At 41.5% G+C, this 20,877-nt stretch overlaps 2 protein-coding genes and 1 long non-coding RNA gene across 6 annotated transcripts; 1 reads left to right on the top strand and 2 right to left on the bottom strand.

Moving 5' to 3' along the window:
* Nucleotides 1–391: 391 nt before the first annotated feature.
* LOC118287251 (gap junction gamma-1 protein-like) lies at nucleotides 392–9,390 on the bottom strand. 3 transcript variants are annotated; one of them, XM_035612244.2, is made up of 3 exons: nucleotides 9,207–9,388; nucleotides 8,174–8,244; nucleotides 392–3,597 (listed from the first exon to the last, which is right to left on the bottom strand). In XM_035612244.2, the coding sequence occupies exon 3, from the start codon at nucleotides 3,549–3,551 to the stop codon at nucleotides 2,238–2,240; it is 1,314 nt and encodes a 437-aa protein (XP_035468137.2). In that variant the 5' UTR covers nucleotides 3,552–3,597; nucleotides 8,174–8,244; nucleotides 9,207–9,388; the 3' UTR covers nucleotides 392–2,237. The 3 variants fall into 3 exon arrangements, with proteins under 3 accessions (XP_035468137.2, XP_035468138.2, XP_035468139.2); XM_035612245.2 differs by lacking the exon at nucleotides 8,174–8,244 and having other exon boundaries at nucleotides 9,207–9,390; XM_035612246.2 differs by lacking the exons at nucleotides 8,174–8,244; nucleotides 9,207–9,388 and adding an exon at nucleotides 3,999–4,995.
* On the top strand, nucleotides 9,354–13,860 carry LOC118287254. Its single transcript, XR_004785616.2, has 3 exons — nucleotides 9,354–9,487; nucleotides 13,226–13,470; nucleotides 13,619–13,860. It is a non-coding gene; the product is annotated as an uncharacterized LOC118287254 (long non-coding RNA).
* Nucleotides 13,861–14,274: 414 nt separating this feature from the next.
* LOC118287253 (probable phosphatase phospho1) lies at nucleotides 14,275–19,292 on the bottom strand. Of its 2 annotated transcripts, none has more exons than XM_047327515.1 (2): nucleotides 18,636–19,292; nucleotides 14,275–17,727 (listed from the first exon to the last, which is right to left on the bottom strand). In XM_047327515.1, the coding sequence occupies exon 2, from the start codon at nucleotides 17,698–17,700 to the stop codon at nucleotides 16,921–16,923; it is 780 nt and encodes a 259-aa protein (XP_047183471.1). In that variant the 5' UTR covers nucleotides 17,701–17,727; nucleotides 18,636–19,292; the 3' UTR covers nucleotides 14,275–16,920. The 2 variants fall into 2 exon arrangements, with proteins under 2 accessions (XP_047183471.1, XP_035468141.2); XM_035612248.2 differs by having other exon boundaries at nucleotides 19,075–19,292.
* Between the last annotated feature and the right edge of the window lie 1,585 nt (nucleotides 19,293–20,877).

The raw sequence follows: 20,877 nt of genomic DNA, 5'->3' as shown, positions 1-20,877 counted from the left end.
ACCCTTTTCATTTGAGTCCATTTCTGTCTGTTTTAGTTATGAGTTTTACACGGGGTTGACTCTTACTTACACGCTGATTCGGTAACAACCTAAACGCAACACAAAAGTTGCTCTGGGGTACAACAGAGTCTATGCTCTGGTCATTTAACATCTTAGCCACTTCTGTACTTTTGAGAGCCCCCCCCCCCAAAAAAAAATACAAATTGGCTTTTCTTCTACACACATTCATGATGTTAACATATCAGCTACAATTGACCCTTTTGTGACTACAAGGAGTGAAACTGATGTAATATACAAAACAATAAGACTAACCTATAACCACTGCCATAGTCTCAATTCTACTGTGTGTGGGTGCAGGCTGTTGTTTTGGATTACTGCAACAGAATGTATAACCAGTTGAAATTTGTTTTTTAATCATTGCTCTATCCTTGTCAGTTTCAACCAGCGGCTCAAATTCTTGCTTGCTAAGATAACACAGACAAATAAGACGTATTACTTTGTGTGATCCACTTCTCTCAGGCACAGAGATGGTTGAAAAATAAAACAACAAATGGTTGTAAGTATGAAAGTTATCCATAGGATATCAAAATGGGACTTATCTGGAGTAGGACATATTGTCACACTTGCCTTAATTGGAAATGTTTCACTTCTCTTTCAGAATACATGTTAAAAAAATTGGGTTGCTTCTTTAACGGGGTAAAATTACAAAATGACATCACCTCGAGAAAACAAAATCACATCATTTAAAAAAAACTGACAAAATTGATAACATGCTTTGTCAGCTGGAGCCTCACACAAGGCTCCCTGCCCAGCAGAGGGCAGTGTGCCTGCAAACATGAATCCTCAAGAAAGTCCACTGGCACCTTCAAACATTTGTTCACATGGATTCAAATATTTTATTATAACTCAAAATTGTTCCACCCAAGGGAAGTGATGCAATCCAAAATCAATATATCTTTAAATATGTCATGACACAAACATTGTAAAATGTGCGACAAATGTAGTAAAAATACTTGCAGTGGCACAGTGCCAAGGGCTATAGCCTTAATGGCATTTCAATGTGAAAATAAAAGAACGGAATTATTCATACCAGAAATATATACATATATATATATAAAAAACAGGCCAGATGAAAAAAATAATTGACTAATGGTTGAAACCTTCATAGCATAAACTTTAAACAAACAACATATGTCAAAAATGTAACAGGCCAACAAAAAGACTCAGATTCAGGTCATCTAACTTTCACAAACATCCACTGACCAATACATTTAAAAATCTATCAAAGCATTTTTTTATCTTCAAAATAATAACAGAAACACTAAAATCAGCGACCGAAAACATAACACTTCTCTCTATAGCAGGAAAAATGGCAAATCACCATCAAACCTGTGACATTTTTTTTGACTGTTTGAAAAAAGGCACCTTAGGTTTCAGCATGGAAGCATCTGTGCATCCACATTGAATCAAAGACCAACACTAACATCCCACAGCAAAAGACATATGTAAGATATTTTTAGTATTCAAAATAAAAACACATTTTTGCATACTTGAACGCAATATATTTGCATTAAATGTCTATTATCAAGAGGCAGTGTTATAGTAGAGTCACCAACTCCCGAGTTCGTCTCGAGTCCCCAGTGTTTGTGTCCAAGTCCAAGTCACAAATAAAAGGGGGTCTACAAAAATGACATAGCTTTCACCATTCAAAGTCTTCACGACCCGGGGCACGTCGCGCTGCATCTTCCAAATTTGTTCCAGTGTGGGGCGCGCTGAATCTGCAGGTGGAAGAGGACACACACACCCTGCCCTTGCAAGAAACTGTTACAGACTAAATTGACAGACCTTTTAAACATATAAGTTGTCAGGGACTTCATCCACCTTCGAGTCCGATTTCATGAAAGCTTGAGTCCTCTTGCATTAATCCTCGGGTCAGAGTCCAAGTCTGAGTCATTAATGCGTGAGTCCAAGTCGAGTCAGGAGTCCCCAAAATAGCGACTCGTCAGACTCGATTACTACATCCCAGTCAGGTATGTCTAGGTTCATAGACTTTTTTTTTTGGCACAAATGTTCCACTTACTATTTAAATTGCAAGAATATCATTGAAAATTATGTAAAGTGGCTTCCCTGTCTTTCTTTAATACAGTTTAATACAAGACATAAAAATGTAAATATATGTGTTGATGTGAGGATGTTTCGTATTGATTTTAAGAAAAAACCAAAAGTCAGTGTGTACGTCAGATCCACTCAGAGCCTTTCAACACTCTTGTCTTGTTGTGTTTGTAGACCGGCTGGTGTTTATGTTCACGGTTAGGATTGCTGTGGTTATTATTGTCGCTCTGAAGCTGGCGGTACCCCTGACTGTCTGTTTTCTGAGGCTGACTGAGATCCTTCTGAAAACAGCTGGAGGCATCTCCCCTTCCTTTTCTGCCCCGGTTGTCATCGTTGTTGGTGTACTGCTGACGCTCCTCTTGGGCAATGTTCACGTGGTTCTGCTGGCATGCCATCTTAGCATCAGCGAGATCAGTGATGGGCAGTGCTTTCTCATGGTTCTTTGTAGGTACCACAAGAGGCTTGATGGCGATGTCATACCGTGGTGGAGATGATGCTGCATTCCAAGAATAAGAGTAGTTGGTGAAATCCTTGCTGTCAAATCCTGCCTCCTTAAGAGATCCTTGTTTCAGTCCGTACAACTCTTCATCAGGGAGCTGCTCCCGGCGGGAGCGTACAATCTCACAGATGGTACCGATGCCCAAGTGAAGCATCTCCCATATATTGAGAGCCAGACAGAGCAGGGAGACTGTGTACATGATGAGGAGAAAGATGGTTTTCTCAGTGGGGCGAGACACAAAGCAGTCCACATTGTGAGGGCAGGGCAGGTCAGAGCACAAGTAGGTGTGAGGTACTGCAAATCCATACAGCGCATACTGTCCACACAGGAACGCCACCTCCAACAAAGTGCGAACCAAGAGCTGAACGACGTAGATGCGCATAAGTCCATCTTCTTTGATACGCTGGCGCCCATCATGCCGCACCTTGACCTTTACTTGTCCATCATCACCGTTTTCTTTTGCTGCTCCATCACCATCACTTATCACCTCTGCCATTTCATAGGTCATTGGGTCTTCCTCTTCGTCATCCTCAGCCTCTTCAATGCCCCTATGCTGCCTTCTGGTCAAAAGAGAGTGCTTCTTGGGTTTCCTCCGTGACAATCCGCCCGCTTCCCCACTGTCAGCACGCTCATCTGCGCGAGCAATCTTGTTGACAGCGTAGCCCAAGTACATGAGCGAAGGTGTGGCCACCAGGATGATTTGGAAGACCCAGAAGCGAACGTGTGAGAGTGGAGCGAAGGAGTCGTAGCAGATGTTCTCGCAGCCCGGCTGAGCCGTGTTGCACACAAACTTGCTCTGCTCATCGTAGTAGATGGACTCGCCTCCCACGGCTGTCAACACGATGCGGAAAACAATGAGGACAGTGAGCCAGATCTTGCCCACAAATGTAGAGTGGTTGTGGATTTCCTCCAGCAGACGAGTCAGGAAACTCCAACTCATGGTAGTGGCATGGAAACTACAGCGACATACACCTCTTGTTACTCACCTGTGGACAGAGAAGAAATGGTTAACGCATTAATACACATAATTAGACCTTACTATAGTAAAATGTATTTACCATTAAAACAAACATATCTGGCCAAGAACAATTCAGATTGCAGGCACTACTTTGTTTGTAACAGTGTCTAATATGTGCACAGAAAAGTGGAAAAGATTATCTAACAAACCCTAACCGTGCATATGAATAAATAGACCTTTTTTTATTATAAAAAGATTATTTAACAATTTTTCTTTTTGTGTTTGAATGAATAGACCAGTTTTTATTATACAAACAAAGACAGCACGCATTCTTCTACGGTATTTAAGTTTTTATTTGTTTAGTTCAAGCGTGGTACTGATTTGGAATCCAACACAGACAAGCATTTTTTATTTCTTGTACGCACTTACAGTATCAAAAATCACATCTCCCAAAATGACACGTTCATCCTTCATTTTTTTAATAGCTGTGCACCAAAGTTCACATCTAAACACTCCCTACACAAAAAGAAGAGTAATGACAAGGATGGAACGTGGGTGATGTCCCATATTACAGTACGCCATTGTGACATCTAACTGTCCAGGTGTTACAGGCAGAGGCTGAAAAGGAGCTGCAGGAATGGAAGCAGCTTGAGCCTCAACTGAACTAGCTAACTTCAAAGCAATGACATAATTAACTTCAAAGCCATGCATAGAGCGATTTCTCTTACAGCGACAGTACCATGCTTACCAGTTTAAACAGGAACTTAAATATTGCTGTCTTTAACAAATACTCATCTTAAACCAACATAACATTTTTAACAAATTACCATCACCTTAATGACTGAAATTAAAATTTTAATCTCAAATTTAGATAAAGTACTGAACAAGATATAAACTCCTGGACAATACCCCCACTTTCTCCAGCCATATTAACAATGTCTCCCGGATTGCCTTTTTCCATCTACGAAACGTCTCCGGACTACGCCCCAAAAAACTCATCCACCAACTGCAACTCATCCCGAACCTCAGCACAGAGGGTGCCGGGGATTTTCTCCCATGCAGCACCAAAACTCTGGAACTCCCAATTTCCACAATTCAAAACTGCTCTTGGAACCCATCTTTTAAAATAAACCTACGCACTTTAACTGGCTCAACGGCAACTTGTGTTTTACAACTGTTGATTTTAATACATTTGCCCTATCACATGTTGACTGTGCTGATGTTTTATTAATGCTTCATTGTTAATTGTCTGTTTTATCACTGTACTTGAAGTAAGGTGATCTTGAGTGACATGAAAGGCGCCATTATATTTTTAAAAAAAGTCACGGTAACACTACATTAGCTGAGTATTTCTTAGCATTACACATCTCATCTCATTTAAATGCTGCTATATGCTAACACAGTTCCATGTATTATAATTAGCTAGAAGTGGAGGGATGGAGATGCTCGCAGGTAGTAGCACACTAGATGGTTAAGTATGTACAAGATTAAATCACCCTGTAGCAATTAAGCCTGCATTCATCGATGCCCAGTGAGATAATCTTTTTCCTCATATGAACTAGACAACCTCATGTTAAACCCTGGAAATCCTGTTTAACCTACAGATGGTTATGTGAGTTCATGCACTTGATATCATCTACAATCGGGGGACAGGGACCGAGGCAAAACAAAAGCAGGTGAAAGAGAGACAGGCTCAAAGAGTCACTGTATGAAGTCAATTGCCTTATCACAGTGTTACCGGGAGAAAGCTTTTGATCCGGTCGGAAGACGATCGCACTGTTGGATCAAATCAGGCCCTCGGGCTCAGGGTGATTATGTAAAAAGGAGAACATGGAGTTTTCTTTTATTTGCAATGCGATTAATGAATTAGTCAGTGGGTGGAACATTAATGTGTAACAACTGTGATTGTGGATCAGTCCTTTCTAAGTAAACCCCCTAAAATTGTTACACTTTTCACTGTTATGACAGCAGTTATTTGAGTAATCAAAACGATTACTGACAGATTATCTAATCAACTAACCCATAAAGAAAATAGCTATTAATGGCTTATTTATCTTGATTTCGCACAACTACAGTTTGCCCGGGTTATACATATGTATATATATTTTGTTCATATATGTCTGCTGATTATTTATTACTAGTCACAAAAAGTACTTATATCATTTAGTGACTTTACATCCCAACACTTCATACACTACATCAAAGTGCCACTCAACTGTAAAAGTGTCTCTCACCCATTTTATCAAATAAAAGCATACTGATGCACGACTACGGCAATGAGTTAGTGTGACATTTCGTCCAAAAATACCCGCTGCTACTAACGCAAGAGTTAACAGTGTTCCTTATGTCTCACTCTGTAAAGAAAAAAAACAAAACAAACTCCAGACTGTCTCATTACCAGTCACGTGCCGTCTAAAACTGCACATCTGGCCAAGTTGTGTAACGTACTATTTGGAGACCCAGTAGCACAGCTATCACCACCCAAACAAAAGTCTAGCGGATGGCTGGAAACACTTCCCTTTTTCAGCTCATCAGGCAAAGTCTTATCACGTTGCCGCACAGCGAATGAGTAGAGCAAATTTAATTGCCCACCAATGACTTGTGCTTTTTTTTGCTCATAAAAGTTCAATTCATATAGAGAGTTTACAAATTACCTTCACAATAACACATACAATACGTGAATTTAGGTCAATTGGGGTCATCTCGAATGAAAGCAGTAAGCGACACATCTAAAGCAGGTATTAAAGCTTTGTCTACATTCTCGATAAATCTTAATGCACCTTGTGTAGTTATATGACAACTAGTGGCACTGTAGGTAAATATTTTGATGAGTGGTTTCCCATGTTCCCAACAGGGTTTTATCCTGCCAGCACAGGCACAAACAAATTCCAGCCCCAGACCAGCAGCCTCCAGCTTCCTACGGTGCCAGTAAAAGAACTATTTGAGGAGCGTTAAAGAAATAAAAGAGCAGCCACCCATCTTCATGCCTATCTACGAAGGCTCCAAGCTGTGAATGTGAAGGCTTGTGGTTACCTTCAAAGCTATCTTTCGAGCACGAAACGCTTACCCACTATTAACTTGAAAGGCGACTGTAAAATGTTTGTAGCTTGCTGACACTGCATTTGTTTTTTTAAAGTATTTTTTCTTGATAGCACGCACTACACAGTGGAAAGCTGATGGCGGGGGGGGGGGGGGGGGTAGAGGAGAGAATGACCCACCACAGAGGTCTCTGGCTGGACTTGAACCAGGTACATTATGGCCACATGGTCATCATCTTAAATGCAATAAACCCCTGCCATGTCTGCCAGGACGTAGTCACCATACAAAAGCTTTGATGTGGTGATCCAGGGACACATTAATCTTTAAGACAGCACAGGTAGGTGACAACACGTAAAAACAAAAATTGTGCAAGGGTTTAGACACGCATCATACACCATGTCTGTCTTTGAATTTAGGACAAATGAAATCCAGTGAAAATGATTTGCAAGACCTGGCTCTTGTGCCTTACTTTGGGAGTACTGTAAAAGTAACCGATTCCCAGTTGTGCCTGGGAGCTAATAAGTCTATTACGACAGGAATTCAGACTAACAAACAGGCTGAAGGGTTTGTCAGGAAAAACCAATAAAGAAACTAAGACAGTGGCTGCAGCAAGAAGAATAAATCTGTCTTGAAATCAAACACCATTCTGTAAAACATCCTTTGCTCAGACAGCTTTTTTAAAGGAGCAAAGCCCTGGAACTCGCTACCTGATCACTTGAAATGTATTGCAAACTGCAAACCACTTTTGAGAGAGCCACCAAACGCTGGTTAATTCAGCAACAAACTTGTACCCTTCTACTCTGTAATGCTTTTAAGTGTGCTTTATAGTGTAGTATATTGCATTTGTAACCGTTTCATTCAGTTTGTTTTATCTCACTCCATCTTGTATCTCTCTGTTTGATTTAATATTTTCATCAAAAACCTTCTAGGGACAGGTGTTGCAACTTAGCATCTGCTATCAACACTGTGACACTTGCATCGGCAGCTGTTTTCAGTATGTATACTGTATCTGTCCCTATCAAATTAGCCATGAATACATAAATCACCTTAACTACATTTCATACATGACTTGACCAACTTACTGGAATAAAAAAAATGTGCCCATTGGAAAAAGTACATTGAAAAAGTACTGTGGGTGCAGTTACCCAAACTTTAAGATTCAGCATTCTTCATCAGTGTGACAAGTACTTGAAGCCTGCGGCGTGTTCCGGGGTCACTTTTTGAGCCGCCCCACTCAAACATGTCAAACCACAAGCAGATGATGCAGTATGTATAAACAGTAATAATTTGACCCTGACCCTGAGCAAAGACAGCTATCTATTTATCCAAGTGATGATAACAAACTGATTGTAAAAACAATCTGTTTATGATGTAACATATGTATAGGGTGACAACTAGAAACAAGCATTTCATGAACAACTGACTCCTATTTTACAACGACAGGCTCTGTTCCCGCTGCTGCTCCTTCCCGACCACTTCACCTAATCAGAATTTTTTTTAATTCTCTAAATCTTAGTGTCCTAACAGCAATAGTTCCAATGAATTAAAGTCATCATTCTTATTACCCTTTTTTGTTTCTTCTTATCCTCCCAGTTTTCCACTGCCAGGATTTGGAGAGATTTCAAACCCCATGTGCCTGCAGAGAGACAACGCACGGAAAAAAGTGGGTTTAATCAAATTCTTCACACAGCCTTTATAGATGGTAGTGTAATTGTTAACTGACAGGTAAATCATGTTTTTAAATAGCACATGTTTAAAGCTTTCACACTATGACCGTACTTTGCCTATGTTTGTTTAGTTTAAGGATATATCTTCTATCTATTCCGTCTCACTGCTGAAAAAATATTGCAAAGACTGCACAGCTTTTTTAAATCAAATACGTCAAAGGGAAAATCATGCAAAAGCACAGATCCACGGGAAATAATTAGATTAAGATTAAAATCAAGCCCCGACATAATTTAACTTCAGTCAGCTGTTTGGACGGTCAGGATAAATTCAGTTCAAATGAATATGTATAAACAATTTAAACGCAAATACAAGCACTATTTGGCTAATAAATTTCATTGAAAATTAATCAATAGTCATTTAAAAAAGCAGTTAACTCTAAAAAAAAATGAGTCTGGTTCCACTTTTGTAAATGTAAAAAATTTTGCTCTTTTTTAACTTTTTAACTTTTAGCTAAATGAAAAACTCTGAATTGGGGCTCCTGGGATATTTGATGACACATTGTGAAATACATACATAAACAAACAAATGAAGGGCAGATTAATAGAAAATAGTTGTCTCATCCTTCAGGAGCATGACAACTACAACTGCAGCATTAAGCTAACATCACAGTCACTGAACAAAAGACTGTCAGAGAGTTTCAACCAGGACGAAATGGTTGTGTAGTGCTTCAATGTTACTTTCAACTATCACCAGGTTCATATGTCGAAATACACTTTCTAATAAACTGGGAGATGAAAAAAAAAAAAAAAGGTGAAGTGCAAGTCAACCAAATGTGTCGAGTAATCCAAGTTTTGGCGTGGAACTTCGCCCAAATTCAAAATCCATCCTGGAAACAGACTAACATCGCGATATTCTCTCTAGTCGTCTCACCTTTTCTCTCCACGCTCCTGGTGAACTCTCCCGCGGACATTCGCCTCTCAAGTCCCGGCAGACCGACGTTCACCTCGCCTCGAGCTGCGTCCTCACCTGGTCAGACCCGCACGTGGAGCCGCCCGCGCCCGCCAACATCCGGGACCTTTCGCCGAGCAACCTGTGAAGTACGCCGCTGCCGGGCAGAGGGGAAAAGAAAGATCTCCATCGCCTGATCAGAGGGACAGAAGGACAATATTCTCTTTGACTCGTGGGGGAAAAAACACGCCTCAACGTTTAAGGTCAGTGAAGTTCTAGCAAATGAAAGCATTAAATGTAGTTTTTAATCACGGGGAGAGAGAGAGAGAGAGAGAGAGAGAGAAAGAGAGAGAGAACGTGAGAGAGCGCGAGCTCGATAGAATGAGCAGAGGAAGACAAACGGACTGGTGCAGGGCGAGGAGTGGTGTGTGTGTGTGTGTGTGTGTGTGTGTGTGAGCGTGTGTACGAAAATATAACTGCTAAATGCCATGGTCCTGGTTGGTTTACCAAACATCTGCATCATACAAAAGCACCGTTTTTTCACACTTGTATCCAGTTAATATAAATCATAGGAACGTGCAGTGCTTTAAAAAATATGTAAGAAAGCCGATTGCTGTTTTTTTTTTTTTTGCTCAGATACAGGTTAGTGTCACACTGCACATTTTATACATTCGAATACAAAGACGTTGCATGTGACATACCAGTTGTACAACGTAATGTAAAGACAATGCACAGCCACAGTCCAAACAGGTTCTGTGGTGTAGACACATATTTTCTGAAGTGTATTGCTGTCATCTTGATCTTTGTCTATCTTTCTATCTTTCACCGTGGACATGTGCAAGATTGTCTACAGTGACAAATGATGATTTTTTTGTTTGTTGTTCACCCACTTTAAAATGCAGATTAACCAACTCCAGACATTGCAGATACACGTGGGCCGCTTTGTCAACCTCTACACCTGTTTTTCTGTTGAACGCCAAGGTTCACTGCAAAATATGTGGTTTCCTCCAGGTCCTTCGTGTAGTTTCGGCTGAACAAACAGCAGAGAAAGTTGGTCCCGAGTCAGGTCTTCATGAAAAGGTTCAAAGACGAGAGGTTTCAGACAACACATACTTTATATTTACCACATTGTTTTCTTAAGACGGAGTCTGAGACTGAGCAGACACCAACTGTTTGTTTCATCTGCTTCCATCAGGCTTTGGATACGAATCGTGGATCTGTAAAACTTGTTTTGCCAGGAGCTTTTTGCTCTTTCACACTATGCACTCAACAAGCTGCGCCTTTAAGGGGAGATCCACCAATTTTACACATAAAGGTCATTTTACCTGTCATGAAGACTACAAGTAGGCTTGTAAAAAAAAGAAAAGAAGCGCTGTATAATGTCATCTGAAGCCCTGATTCAGGCTTTCTTAAGGCCTAGATAACAACCCACATGATTTGATCAGCCTGCGTACAAACTGGGAGTGTTACTGAGACAGTTAATTGGATGGAAACACAATGTAGTTGCATTGTGGAAACTAATTTTTGGAATCATATTAGAAATTTAAAGGAAGTATCAAACTAAATAGCAGGAGTGCCAAATAATGGGCTACTTTTGCCAAAACATGTGGCTCTGATATGTGTGTTATTTCAGCTAAGTATTATAATGCGTTCTATGCAAGATGGCCTTAAGGACAAAGTTTTTCATAATATCCCACACTGCATGGCCTCTTTTCAGTTTTCGTCAGCAGATAACTCATGAATACACGAAAGCCACTCACCTAACAATGAGGTTTATTTGTGACATTGACCATCTTCAAGGCCTTGCAGATACAATTCATACATTGTTTTTCCTGTAGCTGGAAAAAAAAGCCAAGCCAAAAAAATTTCAGTTTTTTTACAGTTCTTCTCAAGGACTTTAGAAAAATGTCAGCTCCAACAGCTGACAATTCCCTCTTCTACTCCCTCTCCCAGGGAGGACCACAGCTCGAAGCTATTAGCTCGACTTTTGGCTGGCATTGTATACCCAAACTATCAGCAGAAGAATCAAACACAGAGGAGTGGGAACACTTACAGCCCTAATCAGCCTGATAGCGCTTTGGCATGGGAAGCTCACATCCTAATTCAGAGTGACCTCTTACAAGCTTCAAGTCCCCTAATTGAGTTATCTTTCACCTCTGAATGAGTAATTGAATGGAGAAAAATCAATGGGGTTATCCATAAAGGCAATCATCGTACAGCCTTGGCAATTTAAAGCATTTCAACAGTTGAGTGTATACTGTTAGTGGTGGGGCTGCGCATACGTCAGCTGGTACTGTATCTGGATATTGACAGGGAGAACCAACACGAGGCAGCGAGGCCGTCACTGACGAGTGAGAGATCCTCAAATACGATTCGTCATCATTCCCCACAGGCTGATGTTAATTGGGTTTTCTATCCATTCACTTACCTCCGGAGGTCATCGAAAATTGGGTTGGGCAGCAAGTTATCTTTTGCCTATTTAGCCATAATAGACACAGCATGTACTCTTTCCTTGACAATGTCAGGCTCAATATGACTTAAATTGAAGGATCAATTCTGGTCCGATCAATTGAGCGGAGAGTTGTGGAGGCTGACAGAGAGGCGCTGACGGAGAGGGGCTTCCAAAGCGCGATGGTGGAGTCATGTCGGAAAAAGAAGAGGTGAAGGAACACTGTCTCACAACTATACGAAATACTATTACATTTGAAGAACAGAACAGGAACGCTAACAGAGTGCATAGAGGCATGGCCTAATCTATTTTTTACATTACACCTGACAATGGAAAATACAATGGTAGATGATAACAAAGGCATTGGAATCACCCGAGGGAAAGAATTCATCAGAGACACGAATTCCCATGTGGAGAGAGAAATGACGTTTATCCGAACAGACAGATGTGACAGACGGCTTAATGGACACAACACTGACTGAATTCCAAACAATTTAAAAAAAAAGCTATGACAGATGTGACAGACGGCTTAATGGACACAACACTGACTGAATTCCAAACAATTTAAAAAAAAAGCTATGACAGATGTGACAGACGGCTTAATGGACACAACATTGACTGAATTCCATACAATTTTTAAAAAAGCTAAATCAACATATTAATTGTCTGACTCCAGCAGAATCTCAAACTCACATGATGACATGGAGCACGCACACACACACACACACACACACACACACCACGTCATCTCCACCACCACAGCCTTGAGCCTGGGCTGTCATATTTCCTGAGCGTCGTTTCATGAATTCACATCAACACTGCTGATGCTGCTGCAACGCGTCACTCTGGTTTTCTTATTCATGTCTCCCCTTGAACGACTTGTACTGTCCAAAATATCAAAAGTCTTTTGGGCTACGCCTACACAGTTTTCATAGAGATACATATTTGGTGCCATCTTCTGGTCATCTTCTGAGATGTCGTACACAGAAGTTCAGTCCTCTAGTGACACTGATGATGGCCTTAGTATGTACACATGTGATAGGGGCATTTAAGTTGAAGAGGGCATTCATTCGAAGCGGTTGTATGGGCAAGGTGGAATGCTCAAAATATTTTCGCAAGAAGAAAAGAAGAAAAAAAGATTCTAAATTGTAAATAAAAAAGAAGATATTCTTTATGTGTATATGTTATTCTCTTTCTCATTCCTTTATATTCTCTTCTCCACTCAAAATGTGTTTAGCTTATTGTTATTTGCTTCATTGTGTTTGACTTTCACGGTGCAGAATGATGCAGTTGAGTCCAGAGGGCTGTTTGAATGTGTTCACCTTAAATGTCAGTTTAGAGTGAGCACGACTGAATGTGCATGCAGGTTAAATGTGGCCATTCCAATCACCAATCAGAAACATTTCACATTTTATTGCCCTTTTCATTGATCTGTCTGGATATTAACAAATTCTATTACAGGTCCAGAGTGTAAGATTTAAGGGTATCTATTGATAGAAGTGGACTCTGATATTAATCATTATGCTTTCATTTGTGTATAACCTGAAATCAGGAAATGGGGAGCTGGCCGTCGCCGTGTTTGTACAGTATCCCAGAATTGAGAAACCAAACACTGCCACAAGAGAGCGTCTTCCACGTTACCCAACGGACACCATAGCTTCTCCTACATGCTTGTAAACGGAAGGTCACAAATCCACCACCTCACCGCTAGATGTCACTTGATCCTACACGCTGGTTCCTTCACGTAGTCGTGGACCACATCGACCTCCTATCTGCACGCAGCAGTGTGGATCCCCTGTGAGTGACTGCCCTGGGCGTCATGGTGACACGTTTATTCCTCTCATTGTCTTCTCATATCATCACATCTCAGTGCCGCTGCCCTTCTCCCCTCTCCTCCATCCATACTGCTGACTGTCTTTCCACTGACCCTGCCGCTCTCCTCTAGTGACCGCCCGTCTCTCATCACTCTGTCGTCTGAAGTCCTGCAAGTTGAGAGAGTGGTTCAGATGACTCCTCTCAGTCCGGGACTCCTCTGTCGTCCCTCCTCTTCTTCGGTCTCTGCCTCTGCTGCTGAATCAGGAAACGATTACATCCTCGCTGTCCCTTCCCTTTAATCACTTCCACGTCCCATTCTTTAGAGAATGTATTTGACACTAGCTTGACATTGTCCCTCCCTAAACTTAAAACAGTGACATCAACAATTACAGACAAGTGTCACTCCGCTTGTTTCCTGTCAAAATGATTAGCCTCGGGGAGGACGGCCTTTTTCTACTATGATGCTGCCTCTTAAAAATGCTGCTTTTTAATCTTGTCACCCTCCTTAATATTGAGTTTTATAGTTTATGGTGTAATTCATTCATTGTATTTCTTGACCTTGGAAATTGTTACTGCAAAACAATCTCAATTTAAGGTCCATCTAGTGCCAGTTTTGGCTCTTTTATTGATCTCATGATCTGCTTAAACTAATCGTTTTGTTTACACACACACACACACACACACACATTTAATATAAGATGATGATGAGCCTAGTTGATCTTTCAGTGGTGTAACTATGTGGCAATCCTTTACAGTCTCAGTTATGAAGCACACAACGGAACCAGATTAATCAGATAATGGCTTTATATTCCTGTTACAATGATGCATTAGACACGTAATTGAAGTTTTGATTACAAATACAAAACTCAAGTTACAGCAAATCATAAAAAGCAAAGCAAAATGTAGCATTTTAACCAGAGTCCTACTGTAACAACACATGGTCTCAATTGCATTTGGTTGTTGTAAAGTTATTTTAAAACACTACAGTGATGTGATGTGGGGTCCTCTCACATCCCTGAAAATGTCAAATGTTAAGTGTCTCTCACATCATATCACGTATACAGCATTTTAATTATTGCACAAAAGTCCATGGAAGTTTTACCAGTACACAGATTATTCAAGTAAACTAAAGTACCTGTGTTACATTTTCAGTGTTCCCAGCATCGGAGGGAGGAAAGTTCACAGGACTTTTCCTAACCACAACGCATGAGTGGATTACAGTAGGTTTGGATCTCAAAGAATTTCAGGGTCAGACTCCTGCAGCTGCATTGATTTTTAATCACAAATGAATACACACTTTGTTCTTAGAGCATCTGAGTTGAATCTAAGAGTGCAAATTAACACACTTCCATAAATATACATTATTACTCTTATTTATTACTTATTCTGTTTGCTTGCTAACACTTTCTCTGATACTCCCTGAGAAATTAGAACACTGGTTAAAGGAAATTTATGCAGCATCATGTTGTTATTCCAAGCCTGGATGTTTCTTATTGTTAATAGTAATGGCTTGACAAAGATGTACACTGATTTGTATTAGAAATTTTTAAAATACAAAATTAATATGAATATACACTCTTATTTCTTCTACCTCTGGCCTGAAGTCACTTGACAGGATCCATATCAGTGCTTACTTGTGTGTTAATTAACAGGGAAAACCACTTGAAATAGACAGATGTACATAGACATGCCCCAATTACTGTAGGTAATTCATCCCGCTTATTTTTATATGACATGGAAAAATGAAAACAGGGCCCTGCAACATATTATTCCACCAATAATCCCTGAATTTGAACAGAAAAATAAAATGCTAAAAACAGCCCCAGTGAATACAAGTGCCCTTTTTTATATCTTAAAATACATTTCCCAGTCCCTGTCATGGATTCAGTGAGGCAAAGTGAGGTTATATGTTGAATTAATTATGCAAAGCTGCTGATGCCAACACCATTCTCTCACAACACTTTAACCGGGAGTATATTCCAACATACTTTTTAGAGAATATAAATCTGCCCCAACAACATTTTAGCAATACTGTTTATCACTGCTTTAATAGATACAAGTACAGTGTGTGCTAGCTAATGACTTACAACTCTTTTTTAAAAATATAATCAATATGTACTTTGCATTACACTTTATTTCAGTGTGTCAGAGTCAGATGGTACAATAGTGGGGGCAAAGTGCAGACAGACAGTATGGCCACAGCGTTCCCTTTGGATCTCATGCTGGTGTAGATTACTGCTGTATAATCAAGTCCCAGATTAGGTATCAGCACTGTCTTGGGACAGGTACAGGTAGTGTGCCTGAGTCTCTGTCACCTTATCCCTGCTCTGCACCATCCTTGTCCCTGCCTGACGCAACATGCGTGGTCTTTTGTCCCCGATAGTGTCACAACACCTGATCCCACTAATGTGTCCGTCGTCGACGAGGCCTCAGATGAAGTGTCGAGGGTTTTGAAAAGAAGCCTGTCGACACCGAGAGCCTCCAACGATGGAGCGGTTTTCAAGTGGCTGTTCTTATGTCACTGAAATCTCTACTCTCTCACAAGCGCATGTGACCGAGGATACCACAACTAACATCGCTCAAAAACGTCCGACACAGTGAGATGTTACAATGTAAAGTGAATTACATTCATATCGAAGGATTTGATTTACTCCAGAGCAAACAAGACGCAATTTTGATCAGCGTCTTGTCCAGACTGGATTGATCTCAAAGTTAAACACTGATTTATTTGTATTACAATGGGACTCTTGTTACTGCATATTGCACCTACTACTACCAAACAGTTAATACCGATTAATTAAAATCCTCTTTACGAACACCAAGACATTTTGGAAATATGCTCAAGTCACATGAGGATGCCACGTTGTCTTTTATGCAACTGGTTAGCTTAGCACAAAGACCGGAAACAGGAAGAAACAGCTAGCCTGCCTCTGACCAAAGGTAAACAAAGACCAGCAGTTTCCGGGGGTTGACCAGAGGGAGTAACCTGGAGTCTGGTTGAGATACGGTGCGTTAATTAAGCTGTCCTCAGACATGAACTCCAGAAAACGTCCATCAGATTCTAAAATGCTCTGGTCATTTCTGCAGTTTTCAGAGCATGTCTGAGAGGTCTAACAGCTTGAGTGAGCTTGTGTCTTTGTGCTAACCTAACAAGCTGCTGGCACCAGTTACAAATTTAGACTGGGAGTGACTTTGATCTTCTCATCTATCTCCCAGCAAGGAAGGGAACAAGCTTATTTCCCAAAATGTCAAACTATTCCTTTAAAACAATAGATTAAAATAGATGCACACTGTTCAGCTACTTTGTTTTAAGTTGTACCAAGTGTGGCTGAGGTAAAATCATGCATATCCTGCTGCTCACCTTGGACTAGAGTCTGTGCACCTTTGCTATATTTGCCACCCCTCTTCCGCGCAATCACAGACACACTCATCTCATCTCTCCTTCATTATTTTCTTCAGGCAGTCGACGATGTCCTCACCACTGGCCCAAGGAACTACGTTTGCTTTGAACTTGGCGGCCTGGGACTGCTGCATCCCCAGCAGCAGCCTGTGCATGGGGAAGTCCCTCCTGGGGAAGGCTGTGTCGCGGGGCCCCAGAGCCAGAGAGGGACAGATATCATTGGCCCCATCGCCGATGTAGAATACCCTCTGGAAGGGTGCACCGCCAAGCTCCTTCTGCCGGCCCGCCAGATACTCCCGAAGGATCACCTGCTTGCACATGTTGTCAGGACAGCGGGAGCACGAGTGGGAGTGGAAAGGCAGCAGCACAAGCCGGCCAGACGCATCAAAACTGGCCGGGTTGGTGAAAATCTTCCGGAAAAGTTGGCGCACCCCGGCGCGCTCCAGCCACGTCTCGATGAAGTACATGTTGGCGTCGGAGACCACCACTAACTCAAAGTCCTCCCGGTGGCTCTGCAGATACTGGAGGAGGTTGAGGAGGCCTGGCGTTGGTGGGATCCTCTCTAACACCGAATGGATGGAGTCCTGAGGCACACCCTGCTCCGCCATGAAGGCCAAGATCCTCTGCATGTGCTCATTGTAATGCCCCTCCCTGAAGCTGCTCTTCAGACGATCAGGGAGCTGCTGGCCCGGCAGAGCACACAGTACAGCATCGTCGCTGTTCTCATTGACGATGGTCTCGTCAAAGTCGAACAACACCAAAAAGCGCGGTTCCTGTGGCGCCGCAGGGGTCAGGTTTGATGGAGCCGTCATCTTTGGTACGTTCTGAGTGATCCCTCTCTAAGAAAAGGAGGTGGGAGGAATTAAACAGTATCAGTACGTGTTTGAACAGCACATTCATGTTTATAGGTATTTCAACCTAGCATAAATAGAAAATGTTAATAGCTGGATGCCAAAAGTTGCCAACACTGAACTGCGCATGTGTTAAGAAACATCTAAATGCATAACTAGGCCAGAGACTACAGGGGAAAAAAATGTTTACAAGAGGAAAGGAAGGAAACTAAGTTTAAATTCAACAAAAGCAACATGTAAACAGGAGTAACCCAAACCAGTTCCTGGCTTGAGCAAAGTCTAAATCCCTTCCTAAGATTCAAATACACCCATACACTTCCTGTCCTTGACACACTTCTCCACTTTAGGTAAGGGATAGAAAACTAAACACAACTCATTTATTTGTATATAGGGTTAGTGCCAGTTCCATATTTACTTTCTCACTGGTGCACACATGTTGTAACTTGTGTGAAGGGAGAGTTGTTATCTCACAGCATACTTTTACCATAAGTGGAACAAACAGGAGCGACAAAACAGCAGTGATGGGGTGTAAAAACCTTTTCCCTGTACTGTACTGGCCAATTTCAGTTACTAATTTTCAGGAATTTATACTTATATATGTATATATATATATATACATATAAGGCATTCAAGGGTCTGAGTGCTTCTTCCAGTGGGATTGACAAACAACAGTTAGCCTCAAATACTCAGACATATACAGCAGTTTGCACAACCGGTTAATTGAAACCGGTCCAAATCTTTTAATCATTGTGGCAGAGGTCACTGGGTTTATTTCCCACTGGCCTAATCTGACCAGTGGAATCTGGCCAAATATATATATATATATATTCTATATATATATTCTATCTATATATATCTATATATATATAGATATATCTATATATATTTAAAGGCACCTTCAAAAAGCTATGCGCGTGGTCCTTTCTGTAAAAGAGCTATACTGTAGTTCAACATCAACGTCTGTCCCGACATGACGGTCGGACGCTCGCACGCCGCGTTGCGACGCTGTCAGCCGGTGGTCCGTGTTCAGCCGGTCCCCGCTGCTCCGCGATCCGGGCGTCCTGCAACGTGCGGTGCGAACAGCCGTCCGTTATCATCGGGACCATGTCCACAACAAGCGGAGCGGGTCTAATTTTAACTCCGCGGGACCTGTTTTCCCGCACGAGAGGTTACCCGTGAAAGTCACGGTGGCGCGGCTCTGGCAGGCGCCGACCGCGCTCCCGCGGGCTGTGTCCCCGCGAAGCGCGGTCGGGCAACAACATCGCGCGGGGCGAGCACGCGTCCGAAGTAAGCGGGACAAACACGGCGAGGGACAAGACGGAGGAGCAGGCCTACCGGTGCCGGTGGTGGTGGTCATACGAGCGGGGATGGGAGGCGAGGTGCCCGGCTCCGGCAGCCGCATTCCATCCACCATCAAGATTTTTTTTTTTTAAAGGAGACTCCCTCCGCGGCACAGAGGGTATTCCCTTTAAAGGCACCGCGTCAAGTTGACCGTCGCACCCGCAGGAGCCAACTTCCGCTTCCGCTTTTCAAATTAAAAAAGTAATTGTGATGTAATAATCATTTTATTTACGTAGCACCCTTCAGAAGTAGCTTCACAAAGTGCTTTCACAAAGACATACAAATCGCAGACGATTAAGATCAGCATTCCAACAACAATACGGTTTCCAGGTCACATATCTGTATTAAAAAAAAAAAAGATATAAAAAGATGACATCACATAAATGCAAGTCTACAGGAATGGGGTTTTAAAAGTGACATAAAAGCATTGCAGAGGCGGTCTCGTGTTATTGTTACGGAGGTTATTCAAGGTACATGTAGCTGCCAAATGAAAAAAAAATATTGAACCAACGAGGTTGATACTTTATATCTATTGAGCCGTGTTATACAGTGTAATATAGATAGAAGATAGAAGCCTTTTATTGTCATTGCACATGTAAAGCTGTACAATGACATTTTAAAAACTTTTCCCACTCTTGTATGTGCATAGCAAACACACGTGACTTTAAAAGAACAGTAAGTAAAAAAGAATATGTATTAAATTATATAAATAGATACAAATCATGTAACCAGATGCTGTATTTCAGCACCAGTCATGTAACAATGCCACAATGCACCGCGCTGTATATTTTCCGGTTGGATTTCGATTCAAAGTACATTTTAGCCTGTCAGACAACAGACCTGCTGATAACTGACGTGACTGACGATCAAGCAGCTGCTGCACTGTATGAGACGCACGTGTTGGTATTTCGAACACACTTTTTTTTGTCACTGGAAATGTCAATCTAAAAATACACAAAGGCATGTCTTTTGGACTGGGTCAGCAGCAGCTACAAGTATAGGACGGACATCCAGCCAAAACTAAAGCAAATGACATCTCTCTAATTTCCCAAGACTGTGTAAAATATCTGCTGTGCAAAGGGCAGGAGAAGCTCTGAGTGAGGTAAGAGCTGACAGAGGAAAGGGATAATAACCATAATCTTATCAGTGCAGCAGACCATCTCAGCCTCTCCACCCTTTATAATCGTAGTGTAAACATGTTATCAGTATCTTGCTCCCACAGACGGTATAATGGATGCTACTCATCATCTTTGATAATATGTCAGAGAAATATTGCACAAAAAGAATGACTGAGCATAAAACCATACATCGTTGATTTATTTTTGGATCAGACTGCAGAGGCTTCGACTGTTGAACTGTTGTCTGTAGCTTAGATTTAGTGGCCGAGGGGCTTAACTTGACATAGTGTATAGCCCACATCACATCTACCAAGGGTGGAGAGTGACGACATGCAGGTTCAAGTGTTGTAGGCCTAAAGTTACGTTTGAGTCACCTACAGTCAAGTGTTTACATGTTTACATGGCGTTTGTACTTTGGACTTTTACGTCCGAGTTTTATGATTTGAAAAAGAAATAAATGCTGTTTTGAACACAGAATTGTTCCTTTAATTTCTTTCTTTCTGGCCAAATATATCAGTAATGGTCATCGAAATACCAAATCACTCATGAGAACATCCCCCAGAGTGTTGGTTTCTCGAGCAAGCAAGTGACCCTCAATCTTGTCTGAATTGTCGAGACAGGCCGGATTCTACTGCAATGAGACAGAAAAAACAGAAACACAGGTTTGTCAATGAAAAGC

This window comes from Scophthalmus maximus, chromosome 16 (assembly GCF_022379125.1).
Source record: "Scophthalmus maximus strain ysfricsl-2021 chromosome 16, ASM2237912v1, whole genome shotgun sequence".
Taxonomy (NCBI): domain Eukaryota; kingdom Metazoa; phylum Chordata; class Actinopteri; order Pleuronectiformes; family Scophthalmidae; genus Scophthalmus; species Scophthalmus maximus.
This window is presented reverse-complemented; position numbering and strand designations above follow the sequence as displayed.

Bases quoted from the DNA above. Each gene is read 5' to 3' on its own strand.
- LOC118287251 (XM_035612245.2), bottom strand. From the start codon at position 3,551: ATGAGTTGGAGTTTCCTGACTCGTCTGCTGGAGGAAATCCACAACCAC.
- LOC118287253 (XM_047327515.1), bottom strand. From the start codon at position 17,700: ATGACGGCTCCATCAAACCTGACCCCTGCGGCGCCACAGGAACCGCGC.